Source organism: Cetorhinus maximus, chromosome 17 (assembly GCF_964194155.1).
Source record: "Cetorhinus maximus chromosome 17, sCetMax3.hap1.1, whole genome shotgun sequence".
NCBI lineage: Eukaryota > Metazoa > Chordata > Chondrichthyes > Lamniformes > Cetorhinidae > Cetorhinus > Cetorhinus maximus.
Window position 1 is genome coordinate 42,052,994 of NC_135895.1, and position 19,198 is coordinate 42,072,191.

Below are 19,198 nucleotides of genomic sequence, written 5' to 3' on the forward strand. Positions count from 1 at the left end.
GAGAAAATGTCAGAAACACATCCTCTGTGGAGAGAACTGAGAAAGGGTGTACACCTGAAACATCAACTCCTCTGTTTGATCACCAATATCTGCAGTTTTATGCTTGTTACAATGCATAAAATCCTTTATTCTGATGTTGATCAAAAGCAATGCAATACGATCGTTCAGTCGCATAGTAAGAATGTGATTTAGAAAAAATCTTGTCTTTATGTTTAGTCCATGCAGTAGCAAGTAATGAAATGTAGTTTTCTTTAGGGAAACTGGCCAGAATATTGGAAAAAAAATCCACTATGAAGCCACTACTTAGTGCTCCAATTCCTTTTTGAAAGCCACAATTGACCCTCCCATCACACTCTCATGCAGTGCATTCCAGATCTTAACTGCTCGTGTGTAAAAGTGTTCCTTAAGTCATCAGTTTCTTTTGTCTTTTACCTGACCTCTGCGCTCTCTGGTTCTTGACCCTTCTGACAATGGGGCCAGTTTTTCCCTACCTACTCTGTCCAGCCCCCTTATAATTTTGTTCACCTCTATCATATCTCCTCTCAACTTTCTCCTTTCTAAGCTTCTCCAATCCATTGACGTAATGGAAGTCTCTCATTCCTAGAATCATTGACGTAAAACTTTTCTCCACTCTCTTTGTAAACCTTCACATCCTTTCTAGAGAGCAGTGCCTAAAATTGGGCATAATACTTTAATTGAGGCTGAACTTGTGTTTTATAAAGGTTCACCATAACTTCCTTGCTTTTTTAGCACTCCAAGACTCTATCTATAAAGGTCAGGATCCCGAATGCCTTTTTAACTGCCTTCTCAACTTGCCCTATCACGTTCAATGATTTGTGCACATAAACCTATAAGTCTCTTAGGCCAGGATCTTTAGGTCAGCGAGTGGTGGGCGGGACCTGCTCACCAACGCGTAAAATGACACGGAATGACGTCGGGCTCATGGAGATGAGTGTGCTCTTTCGCGGGCATGTGCGAAAGCGTGCACTCTCGGCTAATGGAATCCCCCCCGCCCGCACAAGGAGCGCACATAAAATGGCAGCGCACCCCCAATCGGGGGCACAAACTGGAGCGCCTGCTCCTGCACTTCACCCCCGACAGTGGGAAAATTCTTCCCTTTGTTCCTGCCCCTTTTAGTTTACATTGCCTCTCCTTGTTCTTCCTACTTCACATTTATCTGTATTAAATTCATCTGCCACATGTTCTCCCACTCCACCAGCTTATCTATGTCCTCTTGAAGTCGATGTCATCCTCCTCTCAGTTCATCTGCAAATTTTTAAATTGTGCCCTTTACACCCAAGTCTAGGTCATCAATATGGATCAAGAAAAGCAGTGGTCCTAATATTGATTTCTGTGGGAATTCTACTGTATACTTTTCTCTAGTCTGAAAAACAACCATTCACAACTACTGCTTCCTGTCCAACATCATATCCATGCTGCTACTGTCCCTATTATTCCATGAATTTTTAAATTTTGCTGGCAAACGTATGTGGTGCTTTGGAAGTCCACGTATAACACCAACTGCACCATCCTCATCAACCCTCTCCATTGCCTCATCAAAAAACTCAGTCAAGTTAACAAAACTGTGTTGACTTTTCTTAATTAACGCACACTCGTTCAAGGGACTCAAAATTTTGTTCTGGATTATTATTTCTAAAAGATTTCCCACCTGCAAAGTTAAACTTTGTTTAGTCTGTAGTTGTTAAGTTTCTCCTTCCACCCTTTTTTGAATAAGAGTGCAACATTTATAATTCTCTAGTCTTGTGGTGCCACCCCTGATCCTAAAGAGGATTGGAAGATTATAGACTGTGCTTCTGCAGTTTCCTTCCTTACTTCCTTTAGTACCCTTCAATACATTCCATCTGCTCGTGGTGATGCATCAACTTCAAGTTACTTTTACTTGATTAGAACATATGGGATCCTGAGGGGTCTTGATAGGGTGGATGTGGAAAGGATGTTTCCTCTTGTGGGAGAATCTGGAACTAGGGGTCACTTTTTAAAAATGAAGGGTCGCCCATTTGGGATGGAGATGAGAAATTTTTTCTCAGGGGATGGTGAATCTTTGGAACTCTCTTCTTCAAAAGGCAGTGGAAGCAGAGTCTTTGAACATTTTTAAGGCAGCGCTAGATAGATTTTTGATAAGCAAGGGTGTGAAAGGTTATCAGGGGTAAGTGGGAATGTGGAGTTAAGGTTACAATCAAATCAGCCATGATCAAATTGAATGGTGGAGCAGGCGTGAGGGGCCGAGTGGCCTACTCCTGCTCCTAATTTGTATGTTCATATGTTAAGTAGAACCAGCCTTTCTAATACAGTGCAACTCATTGGCAAAAGAGATGTCAATAGACTCTCTGATAAAAAATGTTAATTTAAAAAACTTTTTAATAAAACGAGGGGTACATACACTCCTCTATTCTTGTTAGTTTGAATCAGTGGTTTCATTCATTTTATGAAGCAATAAAGGCCTGAACTACATCATATTACTTAAGACATAGTGGCTGTCAGTGTTGTGCAGGAGTACAAGCTGGCAAATACACAAATTCTAAAAGGGAACTAGCTGCACCAATATTTGAAGTACACAATTTAAATCTTCAGAAAACTTTTCAGGAGATTGGCCCTTCCCCAAAGGCACTATAGTTTCAAAGGTATCAGCATTCTTCTGGTTCCTTCAGCATCTGCCAAGATTGAATGTAAAAAGCAAGCATTCATGAGATGGGCCATGTCAGCACAGGGAACATCACAAGTAGGCCCAATCCAAAATGTGCACAGATACAAACTTTCCAGCAGGGATTACTGAATGGCAATCAGTCCAAGTTAGGATCAACTAAGAGAACACAAACCTGGGGCCTCCAGTTTATAAGAATAATGCTATATTGGACAGTTTCCTTACTTTCTAGATGCAGCATTTTTAACATTTGTTCAGTAGTAAGATAGCTACATCTCTGTAAAGTTTTTTTTTGGCAAAATATGACCACAAAGCAAGTTCAACTTTGATATCTCGGCTTTATAATCACAGGTTACATAAACTGATGGCTTATTTATAGTGGTTTATTTATTTCCAGAATTCTATATCGTGACAAGGTTCTGTGTTGTAATTCTTGTCATCACCCAAATACACAGTACAAAATACAAACATGTGCAAGGGAGTTATTGTAGAAAAAAACTAATGCATGATATAAGGAAATAAAACACTGGTTTGAAGGAATCCATTTTGTCAAATTCGCCACTTATTGGTTATAGTATTTTGCTACGATGAATTAGGACTTGATTCATAAATTCTGAGATACATTGGTTTCAGTTTCTAAAATTATTGATGTTGCCAGAAAATGCTCAAGCAAAATAAATATTTGGATCCATAATTTACAAACTATGTCTTTAGTAGTGTTACACGTAATCAAGTATTAGCTGCAGGTAAAAAATTGTTTTCTTTACTTTAAGCAAACCGTTATAAACCAACATGTAAACATCATGGTAAACTGTACATTAAATATAGTGGTTTAAAATTGTCATGCTCATCATAGTGGATTTCCTTGTTTGCCCATCCTCAGCTTAATTCCACATCTTCCTTTGGAGGTGGTTCAAGGTATATGGGAGTAACTGATGCAGGTTTCTTTGACCTAACATAAAGCAAACGGAAAAATATTTAATTTCTCAATTTTCAACAGAACACTTGTTATTATGTTGCTTGTTTTATTCTGTTAAAAGTTTGAATCTTTCCTGAATGATTAAATGCAACAGAATTTATCCTTTCTCCTTGAACGTTGCTTACTTTTCCATTTAGCATTAAAAGAATCTTCTACCTGATCAGAATTTTTTAAAATAAGCAAGGTGCCACAGAAAGAGTTGCATAAAGTACTCACTTCATTATGAGTGACTGATGGGTGTGAAGGGAATTCAGTACTTACGAATAAGGAGAGGAAGGTGCCCCCACAACAAGCAAGTGGTTCTTCTTTCTGAATAGTCGCCACATGCCTTTGTGGTTACCTCGGACATCCAGATCCCAGATATGTAGGCACTTAAAAAAAAATAATGCTATTTTATTTCAAGAACAATTAAGGACAGAAGTCATTAGATCCAGTAGTCTTACAAAATCATTTAATCACAGAATTTTAATGGCACAGGAGGCCATTTGGCCCATCGTGTCTGCATCGGCTCCTCAAATGAGCATTATGGCCTAGTTCCATTGCCCTGCCTTTTCCCCGTACCCTGCACGTTATTTGAATAGAAACAATCATCTAATGCCCTCTTGAATGCCTCGATTGAACCTGCCTCCACCACACTTCTAGGCAGTGCATTCCAGCCCCGAGCCACTCGTTGTGTGAAAAAGTTTTTTCTCATGACACATTTGCTTCTTTTACAAATCACTTTAAATCTGTTCTTGATCCTTTTACGAGCAGGAACAGCTTCCCCCTATCTACTCTGTCCAGCCCCCTCATGATTTTGAACATCTCTATCAAATCTCTGCTTTGCCTTCTTCTCTCCAAGAAGAACAGTCCCAACCTCTCCAATCTATCTTTGTAACTGAAATTTCTCATCCCTGGAACCGTTAAAATATCTCTATTTAATATCATGGCTGATGTCAATTTTGACATTTAAAGTTTTTTTTCTATTTCTTGCTTGTAGAGAGCAAGTGTGTGAGAAAGAGAAGGTGGGAGCTCTGGTATAGCAACTTTCACAACTCGAGCCTTTATAGTACTTTCATCATGCTGACGCACCATCATAATGTAAACAAACGCAGCCAATCTGTGCACACCAAGATCTCACAAATGGCAATGAGATAGGTAAGCAGCTTTAATAATGTTTGGTGCGGAATAAATGTCACCATGAGAATGCTTTTGCTCTTCGAATAGTGTCATGGGATCTTTTAGATCAACTGACAGGGCTGCAAATTTTATGTTTCATCCAAAAAAAAAATGGCACTTTAGTTAGCGCAGCCCTCTCTCAGTAGAGTACTGATCGGAGCAAATTTCTTGGGAGGTAGTGAGTCGAGAAAACAACTTGTATCCACAACAGAATCCCTGAATTTGGCCTAACAATCCAATTTCAGGACTAGTTAAGTACAGGAAGCAAACTCCCTGGCATTCACTGGGGAATCAAATTGGGGTACAGTTTAGCTGCAAAAAGATACTATAAAGGTGCTTTTTCATGACAGGATTATAGATGATGGCAGATACATGGATCTCATTCCATCAATTGCATTCTAGTATAAAAACACACTTATGATTGAGAACCTGATGGCATCATAAACTCAAAACTACACTTTTAAAATGTGCTACCAGATTATAGGGAGCCAGCCACATTTCCACTTATGAAAACGTTTGAACTTGGGATAGGGGCATTGCTGACATTCTCTGACCATCTGTAATTGCTCCAAGAAGATGGTGGATCTTTTTACTTGAACGACTGCTGTTTTAATATGATGATGTTCTTATGATAGTGTTAATTAGGAAATTCAGGGTTTTGACCCAGCAGTAATCCGCATCCAATTCAGCATGGTGTATGATTTGGAACAGGAACAGAAAATATATAGTGTTGCCATTCATGTTAGAACTTGCAGGGCTAGGAGGTGCTAATATAACAAATAAGGTGCAACGTACTATAACATTGAAAATAATGGTTAGCTCTTCCGAAGCAGGAAAATAATATGCACCAGGATTAAACACCCTTCCTGTTCATGTGTTGACCAGAGCTGTACGCTGTGACCCAACTAGTGTCTTATACAGCCCTAGCATAACCTTCCTGCTCTTATATGGTACAATTTTAAAGGGGCTACAGGAACAGCGACACCTAAAGATATCATAGAAAATTTACGACACAGAAGTAGGCCATTTGACCCATCATGTCTGTGCTGATCGACCAAGAGCTAAACAGTTTAGTCCCACCTTCCTGCACTAGGTCTGCAGTCCTGCAAGTCACTGCTCTTCAACCAGACATGCAAATACTTTTTAAATGTGGTGAGAGTTTCTGCCTCTACCACCCTTTCAGGCAGTGAATTCCAGAACCCTACCACCCTCTGGGTGAAAGAAATTCACTTCATCTCCCCTCTAATCCTTTGACCAATTACTTTAAATCTATGCATCCTGGTTTTTGGCCCCTCTGCTAAGATAAACAGGTTTATTCTATCTAAGCCCTTTAATTTTATACACCTCAAATAACACCTCCTCTGTTTCAAGGAGAACAACCCTAGACTATCCACCCTTTCCTCAGAGCTAAAATGTTTCAGACTTTCTCTGCACCTTCTTGAATGCAATCACATCTTTCCTGTAATGTGGTGACCAGAACTGTATGCAATACTCAAACTGTGGTCTAAATAATATTATTCTAGCATAACCTCCCTGCGCTTATATTCTATGCCTTGGCTAAAAAAGGAAAGTATGCCATACGCCTTCTTAACTTGTCCTGTCCTGCTACTTTACAGATCTATGGACATATACACCAAGGTTCCCCTGTTCCTCCACACTGCTCAGTATCCTCCCAATTGTATTCCCTTACTTTGCTAAACCTCCCAAAATAGATTACCTCACACTTCTGTGGATTGACTTTCATTGTCCCCTTTTCTGCCCAACTGACCAGACCATCTAGAACTTCCTGTAGGCTAAAGCTTTCTGCCTCATCATCAACCACATGGCCAATGTTTGTATCATCTGCAAATTTCTTTATCATTCAACCCTACATTTGAGTCTAAATCATTAATATAAACTACAAAAAGCAAGAGACTGAATACAGAGCCCTGCAGAACCCCATTGGTCACAGCCTTCCATTCGCAAAAAAAAATTACTCTTTGCTTCCTGCCACTGAGCAAGTTTTGGATCCAATTTGTCATTCTCCCTTGGCCCCCAAGAACTTTTATGTTTTTGGCCAGCCTGACATGTGGGACCACAACCACTGTACTGCCCTAATCAACCTTGCTTGTCACCTCCTGAAAAATTCAATCAAGTTTGTCAGGCATAACCTTTCCTTAACAAATGCATGCTGACTTTCCTTGATTAAGCTAAACTTTTCTAAATGAAGGTTAATACTGTCCCTCAGAATTGATTCCAATAATTTGCCCTTAACCAAAATTAAACTAATTGGCCTATAATTACTTGGGATTATCCCTTCCTCCCTTTTTCTTTTAAACAGTGGCATTTGCAGTCCTCAATTCTAGGAGCATACACACACAAATCTTTGAAAGTGGCAGTTCAAAGTGAGAAAGCATAAGGGATCCTTCACTTTATTAATAGTGCAATAGAACATAAGAGCAAGGAAGCTTACTAAGGCTTTATAAAACAGTGGTTAGGCCTCAGCTGAAGTAGTGTGTTTAATTCTAGGCACCAAGCTTTAGAAAGGATGGCAAAGCCTTGGATAGGGTGCAGAGCAGATTTACTAGAATGGTAACAACAATGAGGGATTTCAGTTCTCCTCAGAAAAGAAAAGGTTAAGAGGAGATTTGATAGGTGTGTTCAATATCGTGAATAAGTTTGATAAGAGTAAATAAAGGAGAAACTGGTTCCAGTAACCAGAAATTTAAGAACCAGAGGCAACACGAAGAATAATTAATAATGCATTGCCTGAAAGGATGTTGGAAGCAGATTTAACAGTAATTTACAAGAGGGAATTGAATAAGAACTTGAAGGTAAAATTACATGGCTATGGGGAAAGAGCAGAGGAGTGAGACTAATTGAAAACAATTTGAAAGAGCTATCCAGAGGCACAATGGGCTGAATGGCCCCATTCTGTGTTTTATAATCCTACAATTCAAAAAACATCTTAAACTTGAATAAGAAGCTTCCTTTCATTGCTGAGTAGTAAAAAACAGACTTAGGGTTAGTTTTACTGAATAGAAACAGGATCAAGCATAGGATGGGTACTGAGCCATTGCAGTATTACCCCATAAAAATCAATGGTATCAATAAAGCCAGTAGAAGTAGCCTGTGACAGAATTAAGCATTGCACTTAGATTAAGGTATGAAGATTTTTTGTCTGGTTGGTTGCTTGAAATCAATAACCCCTCCCACAAAAGAGTCAGCTGTCTTGAATTGGTCCATTAGAATATACAGCCTTAACACAGCTTTGATTCACATTCCTATGAATATGGTGATCAGTAAGATTTAAATCGAAGGTACTTCGTAGGTTCATAATTACATAACCTGCGATATGCCTAACATTCCTACAGCTGCATAGCAGGACATTCTGCCAAGAATTTGGGGCATCTTCCTCAATTTCTTGCAGTGACATTGTGGACTTTTATTGACAAGCATCTATATAAAACTTTTAAATTAGGATTATTACTATTATTTACTCTTCCACATCACCCACTTCACCCTGCTATTCATGCTGGGACTCCACCCTGATAAGGAAAATCCAGCTGGCAGTCAGCTACATTTTTTCAAAAGTGTACTTTCCATGCTTACCTTAGCTAACTGTGTCCACGTTGTAAAGTCAGCCTCCTGCTCCATTCTAATATACATAATGTAGATTTTTCCTTCAGTGTCTGGAATAAAACTATCTTCACAGGGGTTTTTGCTGTGGTCTAGAACCTTGGCTTCACTGTAGGAATAATAACCAATTATTGCAATAATCTGGATGGTCTGCAGAAACAGAGAAACATTGTATGCAAGGGTAACTAATTTTATTTAGTTGGCTATTGCAGGACAGATTGACCAATGCCAGATTCTGGGGTAAGAAGTCTTTTTCTGCTTAATAATGACATTGTTTTCCTCCCTTGGTGCACCATTCATTTTTCCAGCCTTTAGAAAGGTTTAAGATAAAGAAAAAAAAATCACCACAATACATTAGCTGAAGAACCTGCACTCTTATTGGCTACAGGGACTCAGCAGAAAACTTGATCAGAAAACAAAAGGAAAGATAGGAATCAGGAAGATTGTGGTTTCATCAAGTGTAAAACTGCCTTACCTTATCAGTTTGTGAATTTCAGTCTCATAGGCATCCTTTTTCAGACTGCAAAAAGATGTCAAATTTGAGTCCACGAGCACATCAAAGATATTTTACCAAACATTCAAACTGAAAGATTACAGAATCAATATAAAAGCTATGAGCAGTTTGATGTAGATACAGAACTAAAACTCAGTTTAAAAGAAAATTAAACACAAAGGTTAGTTAGTAAAATTCATCAAAAATACACACAAAGTACCCATCACATATGGGAGATGAGGGGGAAAAGAAAGAGCGAGAGATAGATTAAAGTATCACACATACCTATCCACATTTTTGAGCTGTACGTTTGGAACAGTGTTAAGCTTGTGCTTCTTAAAGTAGGCTTCCTTCAACAAAAAGTTAGAATTTTTAAGATCAGTATGTTCTTTTTGTTACGTTACTTTTAACTGCACAAATTTTGTTTCAGGGCTACTGGTCCAAATGAACACAAAACATGGCTTACTCTTTTAATCCTTAACCATTCCCAATTTCATCAAGGAATAATTAATTATTCCCATAAAACATTCCCCTAAAGTTATGTCAAGCTAATTTTAAAAACCCTAAACAACGAATGAAGTGGTTACTGATCTAAAAAACTATATTGTTAAGAGTATTCATTTGTGCAAAAGGTAACAGACCAGGAAGGTCGCAGTTTTTAATCAGCTGCTGCATCAATAGCGACAGGATAATTGGCCTGATTGCTCCTCAGGTCTCCTGTCAGAGCAGTTTCACATTAATCCAATTACAAACAAAAACTTAAACTATTACTCACATGAAAATATCCATTCATATTCAGTCCAACAATGCCAAAATGATAAGATCGCGACACATCAGGGATAATACACTCCCGACCTTTTCTTTGTTCAGGCATTCTCACCCACATGTCCCAGTCCCAGAGCTGTAAAGAAGTCATAAATGAAGATCAAAGCTTTTGTTCAATTAAAGTATGAAGACAGCTAGCAAAAGTTTTATTTGCTCCTCATTTCCAGGTGTCTCTGTGCCAAATCAAACAGCTGAGTTACAATGGTGTACAGGTGAGCTCCCCTAGCCCTTTTTCAATACCAATCAAATTTTACTATCCACAATAAGGAAACATTTGCAATTATAAGCTCCTCAGTTATTCTGTTTGGAAAATGAAGAATGTGAATTCACATCTCATCATACAGTGGTACACCTACTACCATAACTGAAGCTCTGAAAAAGTTATGTCTAAATTTCACCATTTATACTGGTGCTAAATTATTGACAGGCAAGTTGGGTTCCAAACAAAAACGACACTTGTCTGTAATACATGAATAGGGCACAATGGTTAAGGTCATTTTAAAAATACAATAAGCACTGGGTAGTTACAAAACTGCAGTTAATTGAGGAAATGTGTAAAATATTACCCATCTAATCACACAGCCTAGAAAGTACAGTTGGTAATACTTGCAGGTGCATTTTTAACTTGCTCTTGAGTTATAGGTGACTGTGACAAGACTCTGAGATGGTGCTGGGCCTTTTCCTTATAGTGTTGCAGTCCTTGTGGTGATGAAAAATATAATGTTAGGTGGGAAATTCAGGCTATTCACTCAGCGACAATAAGGAAGTGATGATCTGTCCAAATCAGGGCAGTGCATGATTTGAGAGATGAAGAAGTTTCCATAACAATTTTGCTTTGCTCTTAAAATGGCACAAGTTGCATCAAAGTAAGCTTGGTGAATTACTGTAGCACATTTTGTATGTCATATGTACTGCCAATACAGTGTGTAATAGAACTTCATTACACACTTCACTTGACCCCCATTGATGGAGCATCTTGGTCTTGGATGGTGGTCAGAGTGTTAGATCAGGAAGTAAGCAGTTTATCATACAGTATCCAGTCTCTGCTATGTTCTTGTAGCTACTGTATTGATACGGCTGGCCCAGCTAAATTTCTAGTCAATGATGAATCTCCAAGATATTAATGGTGGGGAACTCAGTGGTGAAAAAGTTTGGAACATGTAATCTAGGAGGAAGTTAGAGATAGGGAGGAACGAGATTACAACATGGTTTGAACACAAGAATGAGGATTATTAATTTGAGACACTGAGGAACCAAGTCAACACAGACCTGGGGACATAGGATGAGCAGCAGAGTTTAAGCAGTAAAAATTACTTTCTAATAATATTGATAATGGTTACGCAAGAAATTTATGTAATTAAAAAATGTTGATGGAGCTACTGGAGGAAAAAAAAAGTATTCGTCATTGATTTTCTCCAATTGTAGTTTGGTTATTATGCACTGACACACGTGGCATTCATAGTATAACAATGTACATGGTGTGGTGTCATTAGCAGCAGCTGTCCCCCATTAAATAATAGTGTCTACTCAGAGTCGCAAGTTTCTGACATGTGCCTTCATGTGACTGACCAGGCCGATTCTCGACACACAGATCTTTGAGCACATGGGGTAGGATGTCCTGTGAGGTGGTGGGGTTTGGCGTGCTGGATTTAGTTCCTTTTCTTTCCTTCTCTGTGTTATGACCACAGTCGACATTAATGCTGAACAAGCCAGATCTCAGATTGAAATCTGCCTCGCCTGATCGTAACTTTTTTTTTGTATTGTAGAAACGAGGAGGGAAAGCTACTGAACACAAAAGCACAGGACTCCAGTGATAAAATTTGAAGAACTAAAATGTTTAAGTTATTAAAAGAAAGAAAAAAAACTTAGACACACAAGATAAAAGATACATGGTTAGAAAAATCTTACAAAAATAGCCTCCAAAATGCTTTATCAAAGGTACTATCACTGCTTGCTTGTCCCCACAACCACCCCACCCTCAACTTCTCTCTCCCCCCACCCCCCACCTTAAACCAGCTTATATTTCACCCCTCTCCTAACTATACTTCAGTTCTGTTGAAGGGTCATGTTGGACTCGAAACGTCAACTCTTTTCTTCTCCACCGATGCTGCCAGACCTGCTGAGTTTTTCCAGGTAATTCTGTTTTTGTTTTGGATTTCCAGCATCCGCAGTAGCTTTTTGTTTTTTTCTTTCTTGTTCCTATTTTACCTCTATTTCAGGTCAATAAAATTTGAAATGCCTGCCCCTGTTTACTAATAAATCTCCTGTAAAATGCAAATGTTCTTTTATATCTTTGAAACTCCTTTGAAATGCAACAGCTACAAATCAATTCTGAAACTTGTCCCGAAACGCTAATTTCAGAGCTACTCTGTCCTTGTAAGCCAACACTCACCATAAGGCCTCATTACAAAATGCAAGAAGATAAAATTTCTTAGAAATTTAGAAAAAGGTCTTTCATCCCTTAGATCCTACAGACAAATCTGACTCCAACAACCTCACCTTTGATTAACCCTGGACATATACAGACATAGCTCACCCTTACCTACACAGATTATTTACATATACACAGAAATATAAAAATGTATACATATCATCACACCTGCACTGTTCTGCTTCATCATTAAGATGTTGTGACTCAAAGTGTAAGGCAGCTTGGTGGAAAATTTGTCACCATTTTGAGAAATTGGTAACAAGCCTCTACCAGTCATTAATGTCAATGCTGCTGCACTGCAAGGAGAACTTCAGAGTTTCTTTGTCCTTTCCTGGAACGTTGGCCATTTGATAATTGAGAAAACAGTCCCTGGTGGGAGAGACATTTGGCCATCCAGGCAGTGTCCAGTCCATTAAAGCTGGTTTTGCAGGAGTTTTGCCTAAATGCTTATGGTGCTGGCTTCAAGAAGGACACTAGTGTTTGTTCGATGGTCCTCTCATTGAATCCGGAGGATGCAGTGCAGGCATTGCTGATGGAATTTCTCTAATGCTTTTGTGTGTTGCTGATGCAGTGTCCAAGTCTCACTGCGATGTAGGAGTGAGACAACTATTCTGTGCACGAGTCTTGTTGACCTGCGGAGGTCTTTGTTGTTAAACACTTATTCCCATAGTTTGTAGAAGCCTCAGCTGAAGCAGCTGATCCAGTATTAGATCTCATCCTCGATGGTGGCCTTTGGAGAGAGATGACTGCAAAGGTATGGGAAGTGCTCAACATATTCCAGGTCTCTTCTTCGATATATATGTAAAGGTGGAATAATTGGTTGACCAGGTGTGGAATGATATATGAGTTTTGTTTTGGCACATTCGAGGACAGGCCGAGTTTCTTATATTCAAGAATTCAAGGCATCAAGAGTGGCTTGCAAATCTGGTGTAGAGTGGATAACAACATCCAAAAATTGTAGAACATGTACGTCTATGGTGGTCAATTTAGTTGTGACATGGAGGCGGCTGAGGTTAAACAGTTTACCATCTATCTGGTATTTAATACTGATATCAGGGTCAGAATCTTATGGAGGCAATCGTGATCTCAGCTGCGGCTAGAGAGCCGACGAGTGCCCCTTGTCACCTCTTTCCGGGAAGGCCCACTGCATCATGTGCCACTCAGGCAGTTGACAGGCTAGTTGCCTGCCTTCCACCGGGGTCAAGGGCTCCACCAGCTGAAAGCTGCTAGGGCGGAGGCAGTGGCTTCTGCTAATATGATACCTACCTGAGGTCTAGCATTGCCGCTGGATCCTAGGCAGCTGATGGGGAGGTTGTGGGGTGCAGAGGGTGGTCATGCAGTCGTCGCCTGCAAGGACAGGGGGATGGCTTTCAGCAGGGCCCTCCTTTCCTGATGCCAGATTCTCCCCCGCTCACCCACCCCGGGAGCCTGCAAGCAACCCCACATGTGTCCGCTCATCATGCTCCCTGCATGGCAAGGCCCCCACCCGCTGATGGGATAATACCAGCAGCGGTGGGATGAGGCCTATAAGTGGGCATCAATTGGCCATTTAAGGGCCTCAGTTGGTGACGGGACAGTAAGGCCACCCATGGGGTTTCCCGCCATGGACTTATTCGAGGTGAAGGCAGGAAGGTGGCAGGGTCCCCGCCCATCACCCTCCTACCTTGACATTTTCCTTAGATTTGTCTAGCAACAAAGGCCATGTCAGAGGTTCCTCTGTAGGGTCTAATGCCGCATTCTGTCACTGGGAGGATTTCCTCAGCCACAAGAAGGAGGTGATTCAGGAGAATGCGAGTCAGGATTTTCCCTGCTATGCTTGTTTCCACAGCATGATTTATCTTCCTTCTTGAAGGTAGTTACAATTGTCACATTCCTGAAGTCTGAGAGTGGGGAGCAGGGGTGGGGCTTCTTTTTCCTCCCAAATCCATAAGATGAGTGTGTGGAGTCTTGATAAAGCAAAAGCCCACCAACTCTGAAGACCTCTGTGGAATACCATCAGGCCTGCAGGCTTTGTTGTTTCTCATCTGTTTGATTGCTTATTGCAAGTCTCCTATCGATGGTGGTTCGCCATGGATTGTACTACAGGGTACTGGGATAGGCTGTCCAAGCATGGTGTAGTGTACACTGTCATTGAGCATGTACATTATCATCACTTTAGATAGCAATTGTTTTGAGTAGTCATCTCAGTATATACTGCAATGCTTGCCCATGAAGTCAGTGTCAGGAGCATTCTATGTCACCTTTGAGGGCTACCCTTGAGTCACAGTGTAATGTATTGCAAATAGCAGAAACTTGATAATTTAACCCTGTACTTAATATTTATTCAAAATTGGTTGGAGTTATTAGATTCTTAAAAATATTTAAAGTTGTATCCATATTAAAAGCTTTGGGTCTCTGCAAGGCAATATACAACACCTGTTGTTTTTACCGAGGCTTCATATTCATGTATAGAACACAACTTTATTAGACAGGTATGGCTTCTGATTCACCATGAACACTACCAATGGAAATTTCAACAATTTTACTTGCAACTGCCCTCAGAGATAAGGCCCTGGCTTATGAGACAGCACAATCCTTGTAGTCAACCATTCCCGGGTCAACTGTGCTCAATTGGTCAAGTATACAGGCAAAAGCCACAAGATTTGGCTCTGGAGTGCCACATGAAGCCCAAAGCTAATGTCAGCCAGAGCTCTTATGGTAGTGTGTGGCCTGCCTCCATTGTGGGGGCACTAGCACAAGTGTGCTGGAAGGATGAGAGTGGGCAGATTGGCAACAGCATTTAACAGTGTTTTGAAGCACAAATTGCGATTTGGGCTTTACAGGTCCTGTTAAAGCCCTCTCTTGATCACCCTCAGCTGCATGAGGGATCTCCATCCACCCACACAGCCCCACCACTAGCACTATCTAAAAAGGGATCACCATGGCATTTCCAGGTGAGGTGCTTTTGACTTTCTTTTGCTGCTACAGAGCAAGTGGAAATGCTGTGTTGAGTTTATTGGAGGAGTTTGGGATTTTTTTATGTTGAATTTACAAGGGCTGGACTTTGGCCTGGAGGCCAGAGGAATTGCCTCTACCAAGCAGAGTCCACTTGCTAACCAATCAGCATTCTCTTCGCATACAGTATAAATTGTTGTTTTCCCCTTTTTTGGTATTCTTGCAAAGTGTCCTGATGAGTGCAAGACGAAAAACTTCAACATGTCTCTTTTTTCAGCAATAACCAGAGGCATCTGGGTGCCAAGGGATACTTGTTCGACACCTGGATCATGACTCCCTTCTACCAGCCGACGAAGTGTGAACAGTGCACCTACAATGCAAGCGTGCAGCCAACAGCAACTTCGTGGAGCAAACAGTGACATTCTGAAGTACTGGTTCCACTGCCTGGACTGCTCAGGGGTAGTCCTCTAGTTTTTACTATGGAATGTCTCCAAGTTCATGGCTGCAGCCTCCACAAGCAGGGTGCCATAAGGGCATCTCAATAGGAGGACAACGGCAGCATTGTGTTCCCCGGGCCAGATATCGGCCCTAACTGAACTTTGCTCCCAAAAAGGCTTTAGATTCAATTGCACTAATTTCCCTCTCCCTACTTTCTAGATCACAAACTGGGTATAAACAACAGCCCACTGCTGGTGAGCAAGTTGATTATGTTTTTATTAGGTCATTACAGTTTCTCTTTAACTATTCATAAGCAATTATCTGTGAGATAACTGTTCCAAATTGAACAAAACTTAATCAACAGAGAAGATAATTAATGGTGTGACTGGAAGCTGCAGGAAGATGTCGACCGCTCTGAATTTCAGCTCCAGGAGTTTCAGCCCCAGGCCACTGGGCAAGGGCTCCTTCCCCTGGGCCTGGGTGAATATAAAGAATTTAAGGAGAAATTCATGAACTGCCTCCGTGAGAGAAAGTCTGATAATTCTCTGTGCAGAAAGCAATTAAACTAATACTTGGGGTGCAGAATGGACAGGTATCTGATGACAAAAGAGCCAATGAAGAAACTGGGATTCATAAGGTCTCCTCGGCAGTAATGCAGCAAAAAACATAACAGGAGAAAAGCATGTTGTATCTACAAACTGAACAAGAGGCCATTGATGGACTTATTTTCCTACTGAATCTGTATATATTGTAAAAGAAATTAAGTTTTTGTGCATTAAAATGTGGAATATATGCTGAAATAAAAGGGAGTGCTGCAGATAAAATTCCAGTGCGTAGATAGTCTTTGATTGAAAACCTATTTAATAGCCCAATCTCTGAGGAGCAGCCTTAATCATAAAACAGTAAGAACTGAACAGAGGAAAAATTCCTTTCAGCTGGGTTGGGTTCTGTATTCATTCTGCTCTGTTTCATGTCACATCCCCAAGTCAACAGGATCTGACTTTGTTCTTTGCTGTTTGAACAGTTACACTACTCGACAAATGGTTGCTAGGAAACATGTGTTAGCTTGAAGACAGATGTACTGCAGCTAATTTCCCCTTCATTTTTTTTCTTACCTTGAAGACGAGGGATGTGGACAGAACTCTTCCAGTGTTTGTCATTGACACAGGCCAGATCATCATTAAAGAATTATGCAAAATCTCAAATGCAACTATTCATAATTCTAATTTAAGGGCCAAAAGGGATTAAACTGCATGTAATACACCTTACCTTCTCTGGTGTTGGCCACTTTGGCTCCAGCTCATCTTTATAAAGGCTCTTCTTTAAAACCCAGCCAAGCCCTGGCATGCTCTCCACTCGATAGAGCAGAGTAATATCTTCTGCTGTGTGCTCATAACCCTAAGGTTTACAAAAAATGAAACAAAATCATTAGAATACTATTATTCCTCATTTTCAACCATGGAGAGATGAGAGCAACATATAGTCAAGTAAGCAATATTGGCCTGGTACCTGCACAATTATTAAATCATATTTATAATCTGTACTACAGCAAACAAAACAATCTTTTAGCGTGCTATCCAGTAAGGGATTGAGCTTACATGCATTCCGATATGCTTCAAAACTGAGGTGGTTATGACCTTTTCCATTTCCTTTCCCAAAATATCTAAGCTATCTTCTCAAACTTAGTTTGGTGTGGTCAGTTTGAAGAGGCGTCGTCACCAGAATTGCTGTCACGACTTGTAATGTTAGTAAGTGTTAAAATTGTAAGATCTCCTGACCTTTCATCAATGATTTTCTCTTTCTTCCTCAAGGAGAAAAGTGGAGGCAACAAAGAACTGAAAGACGCTGGCAAGTTGGTTATTTTGGGCTGAATGCTTTGTTGGTAAGGGTAACTGGTCAAAAACTACTGGAAGCTTTTTCAAAAGGGTTATAGGTTCTTACAGAAACTCAATTAAACCTGTGTTCAGAACATTTGGCTGACCTATTTTGATAAAAAGTAACTGTTTGGTAGAATGTTGGAACAACACATTAAATCAGCAAAGTGCTGGACCGTAAACTGACCAGAAGGGGAGTTGCAAGGTCTTGATCCTCCACATTCTAAGTGCTCACCTCAGCCAAAAAAAAACACAGAATAGTATCACCTGGCTGTTCCTACATTATCTTATGATTAGTTCATTACAGCATTGATGTGTGAAAAGAGAGGAAACAGAGCAAATTGTACATTTGTCAGGAACAAGCAATCAAGGTATTCAAAAGGTGCTGCCAAAGAGAATACATGTCAAGGGGCAATCAAAAGCTTGATCAGATCTGGATTTCAAACAGGGTCTTAAAAGGATGAGAGGGAGGCGGAGAGGATTATGGGGGGAATTCCAAAGCATGGGGTTAGGCATTCAAAGGCATACGGCCTAACAGTGGGGCAAAGAGGAATGGAAGGGATAAGACACACAAGGTACCAGAGATAGAGAAACTGAACATTTGGAAGGCCAGGGAAAGGGGAAGAGGAGTTATTGCACTGGAGAAAGTTACAGAGATAGAAAGGGGTAAGGGCATAAAGGGATGATTCTGAGAGTCTCAGACGGACGGATTAGGGGCAGAAGCAAGCAACATATAGGCAGTCTTTGGAAGGAGAGGATATGGGGGCAGAAGCTAAGCTTAAGGTGAAATAGGGAGCTAAGGAAAAGAACAGCATGGTTCCATCCAGGAAGGGGAATGGAGAAGGTGGCAAGGTTACACTTCCAATGGAGGGGTGGGGGGTGGTCAAAGATGATGGCTTTGCTTTCCTGAAGCTAGTGGAAATTATCTAAGATCAAATGTTGAACAAGTAATCTGAAACCAGAGAGATAGTGGAGGGGTGAAAATGATAGTTCATGAGGTAGAGCTAAGTGTCAGTCTATTTGTGTCTGCAGATAATGTTGTCACCGAGTGGCATTTAGACTAGGAAGAAGAAAGGGAATGATAATTCAGTCCTTAGTGGGGGAAGCCTAATATGCAGAAGTGGAAGCATAAGGCATTGCTTGGGGTGCTCTGGCTAAAATTAGATAGGCAGAGTAGAATGAAGCTAGGACAGTCCCACAACGGAGATGAGAGGAGTTGAATGAGAATGGATTTTTCAAATGTCAAAGGCTGAAGAACAACTGAGGAGGAATAATGCACCAACTGCAATAGGGAACATCATTTGTAACTTCGATTAGGGCTGTTATGAGAGAGATGGGAATCTGAATGGTGATGTGATCTGAGAGGAGACATTGAAGGACTGGAGAAGGGTAGACCAGTTGCAAGGAGAGGGATCGAGGCTGTGCTTTCATTTTTGAGAGAGCTGACGCTGGATGTTTTGGAGGAAAGTGGGAGAAGGGGAACAACTCCCGAGAACAGGAAACTATATACAATTTTAACTAGCACAGAGGCCAGAAAAGGAAATTAGGTGGTCAGGGGATTAGTGGGAATTTGGTCAAAGGAGCAGGAAGAAGCTCTTATGGATGAGATTAGCTTTGAGCACTGCAAGAAGTGGGAGATAAGCTTGATAGGGTTTCAGATCTAGGATACAGTAGAAACTGGGGACCAGTGGGTGGAGTCATACCTAGTACAAAGGGAAAAGGCTGCAGTTGTTGGAAGTCAATCATCTCAGTTCCAGGGCGTCACTGAAAGAGTTCCTCAGGGTAG

The 19,198-nt window shown here is 40.6% G+C and overlaps 1 protein-coding gene across 3 annotated transcripts in view; it reads right to left on the reverse strand.

Annotated features, from left to right (window-relative positions):
* Positions 1–3,031: 3,031 nt before the first annotated feature.
* The window catches only part of pomgnt1 (protein O-linked mannose N-acetylglucosaminyltransferase 1 (beta 1,2-)), an 81,857-nt gene continuing 65,690 nt past the window's right edge, over positions 3,032–19,198 (reverse strand). For all 3 annotated transcript variants that reach the window (XM_078561070.1, XM_078561068.1, XM_078561069.1), the window contains exons 15-21: positions 16,808–16,936; positions 9,686–9,811; positions 9,196–9,260; positions 8,893–8,937; positions 8,391–8,526; positions 3,903–4,012; positions 3,032–3,614 (exon numbers count right to left, since the gene is read on the reverse strand). In XM_078561070.1, coding sequence (XP_078417196.1) covers positions 3,542–3,614; positions 3,903–4,012; positions 8,391–8,526; positions 8,893–8,937; positions 9,196–9,260; positions 9,686–9,811; positions 16,808–16,936 — 684 coding nt within the window. In that variant the 3' untranslated portion in view covers positions 3,032–3,541. The remainder of the gene's footprint in view (positions 3,615–3,902; positions 4,013–8,390; positions 8,527–8,892; positions 8,938–9,195; positions 9,261–9,685; positions 9,812–16,807; positions 16,937–19,198) is intronic.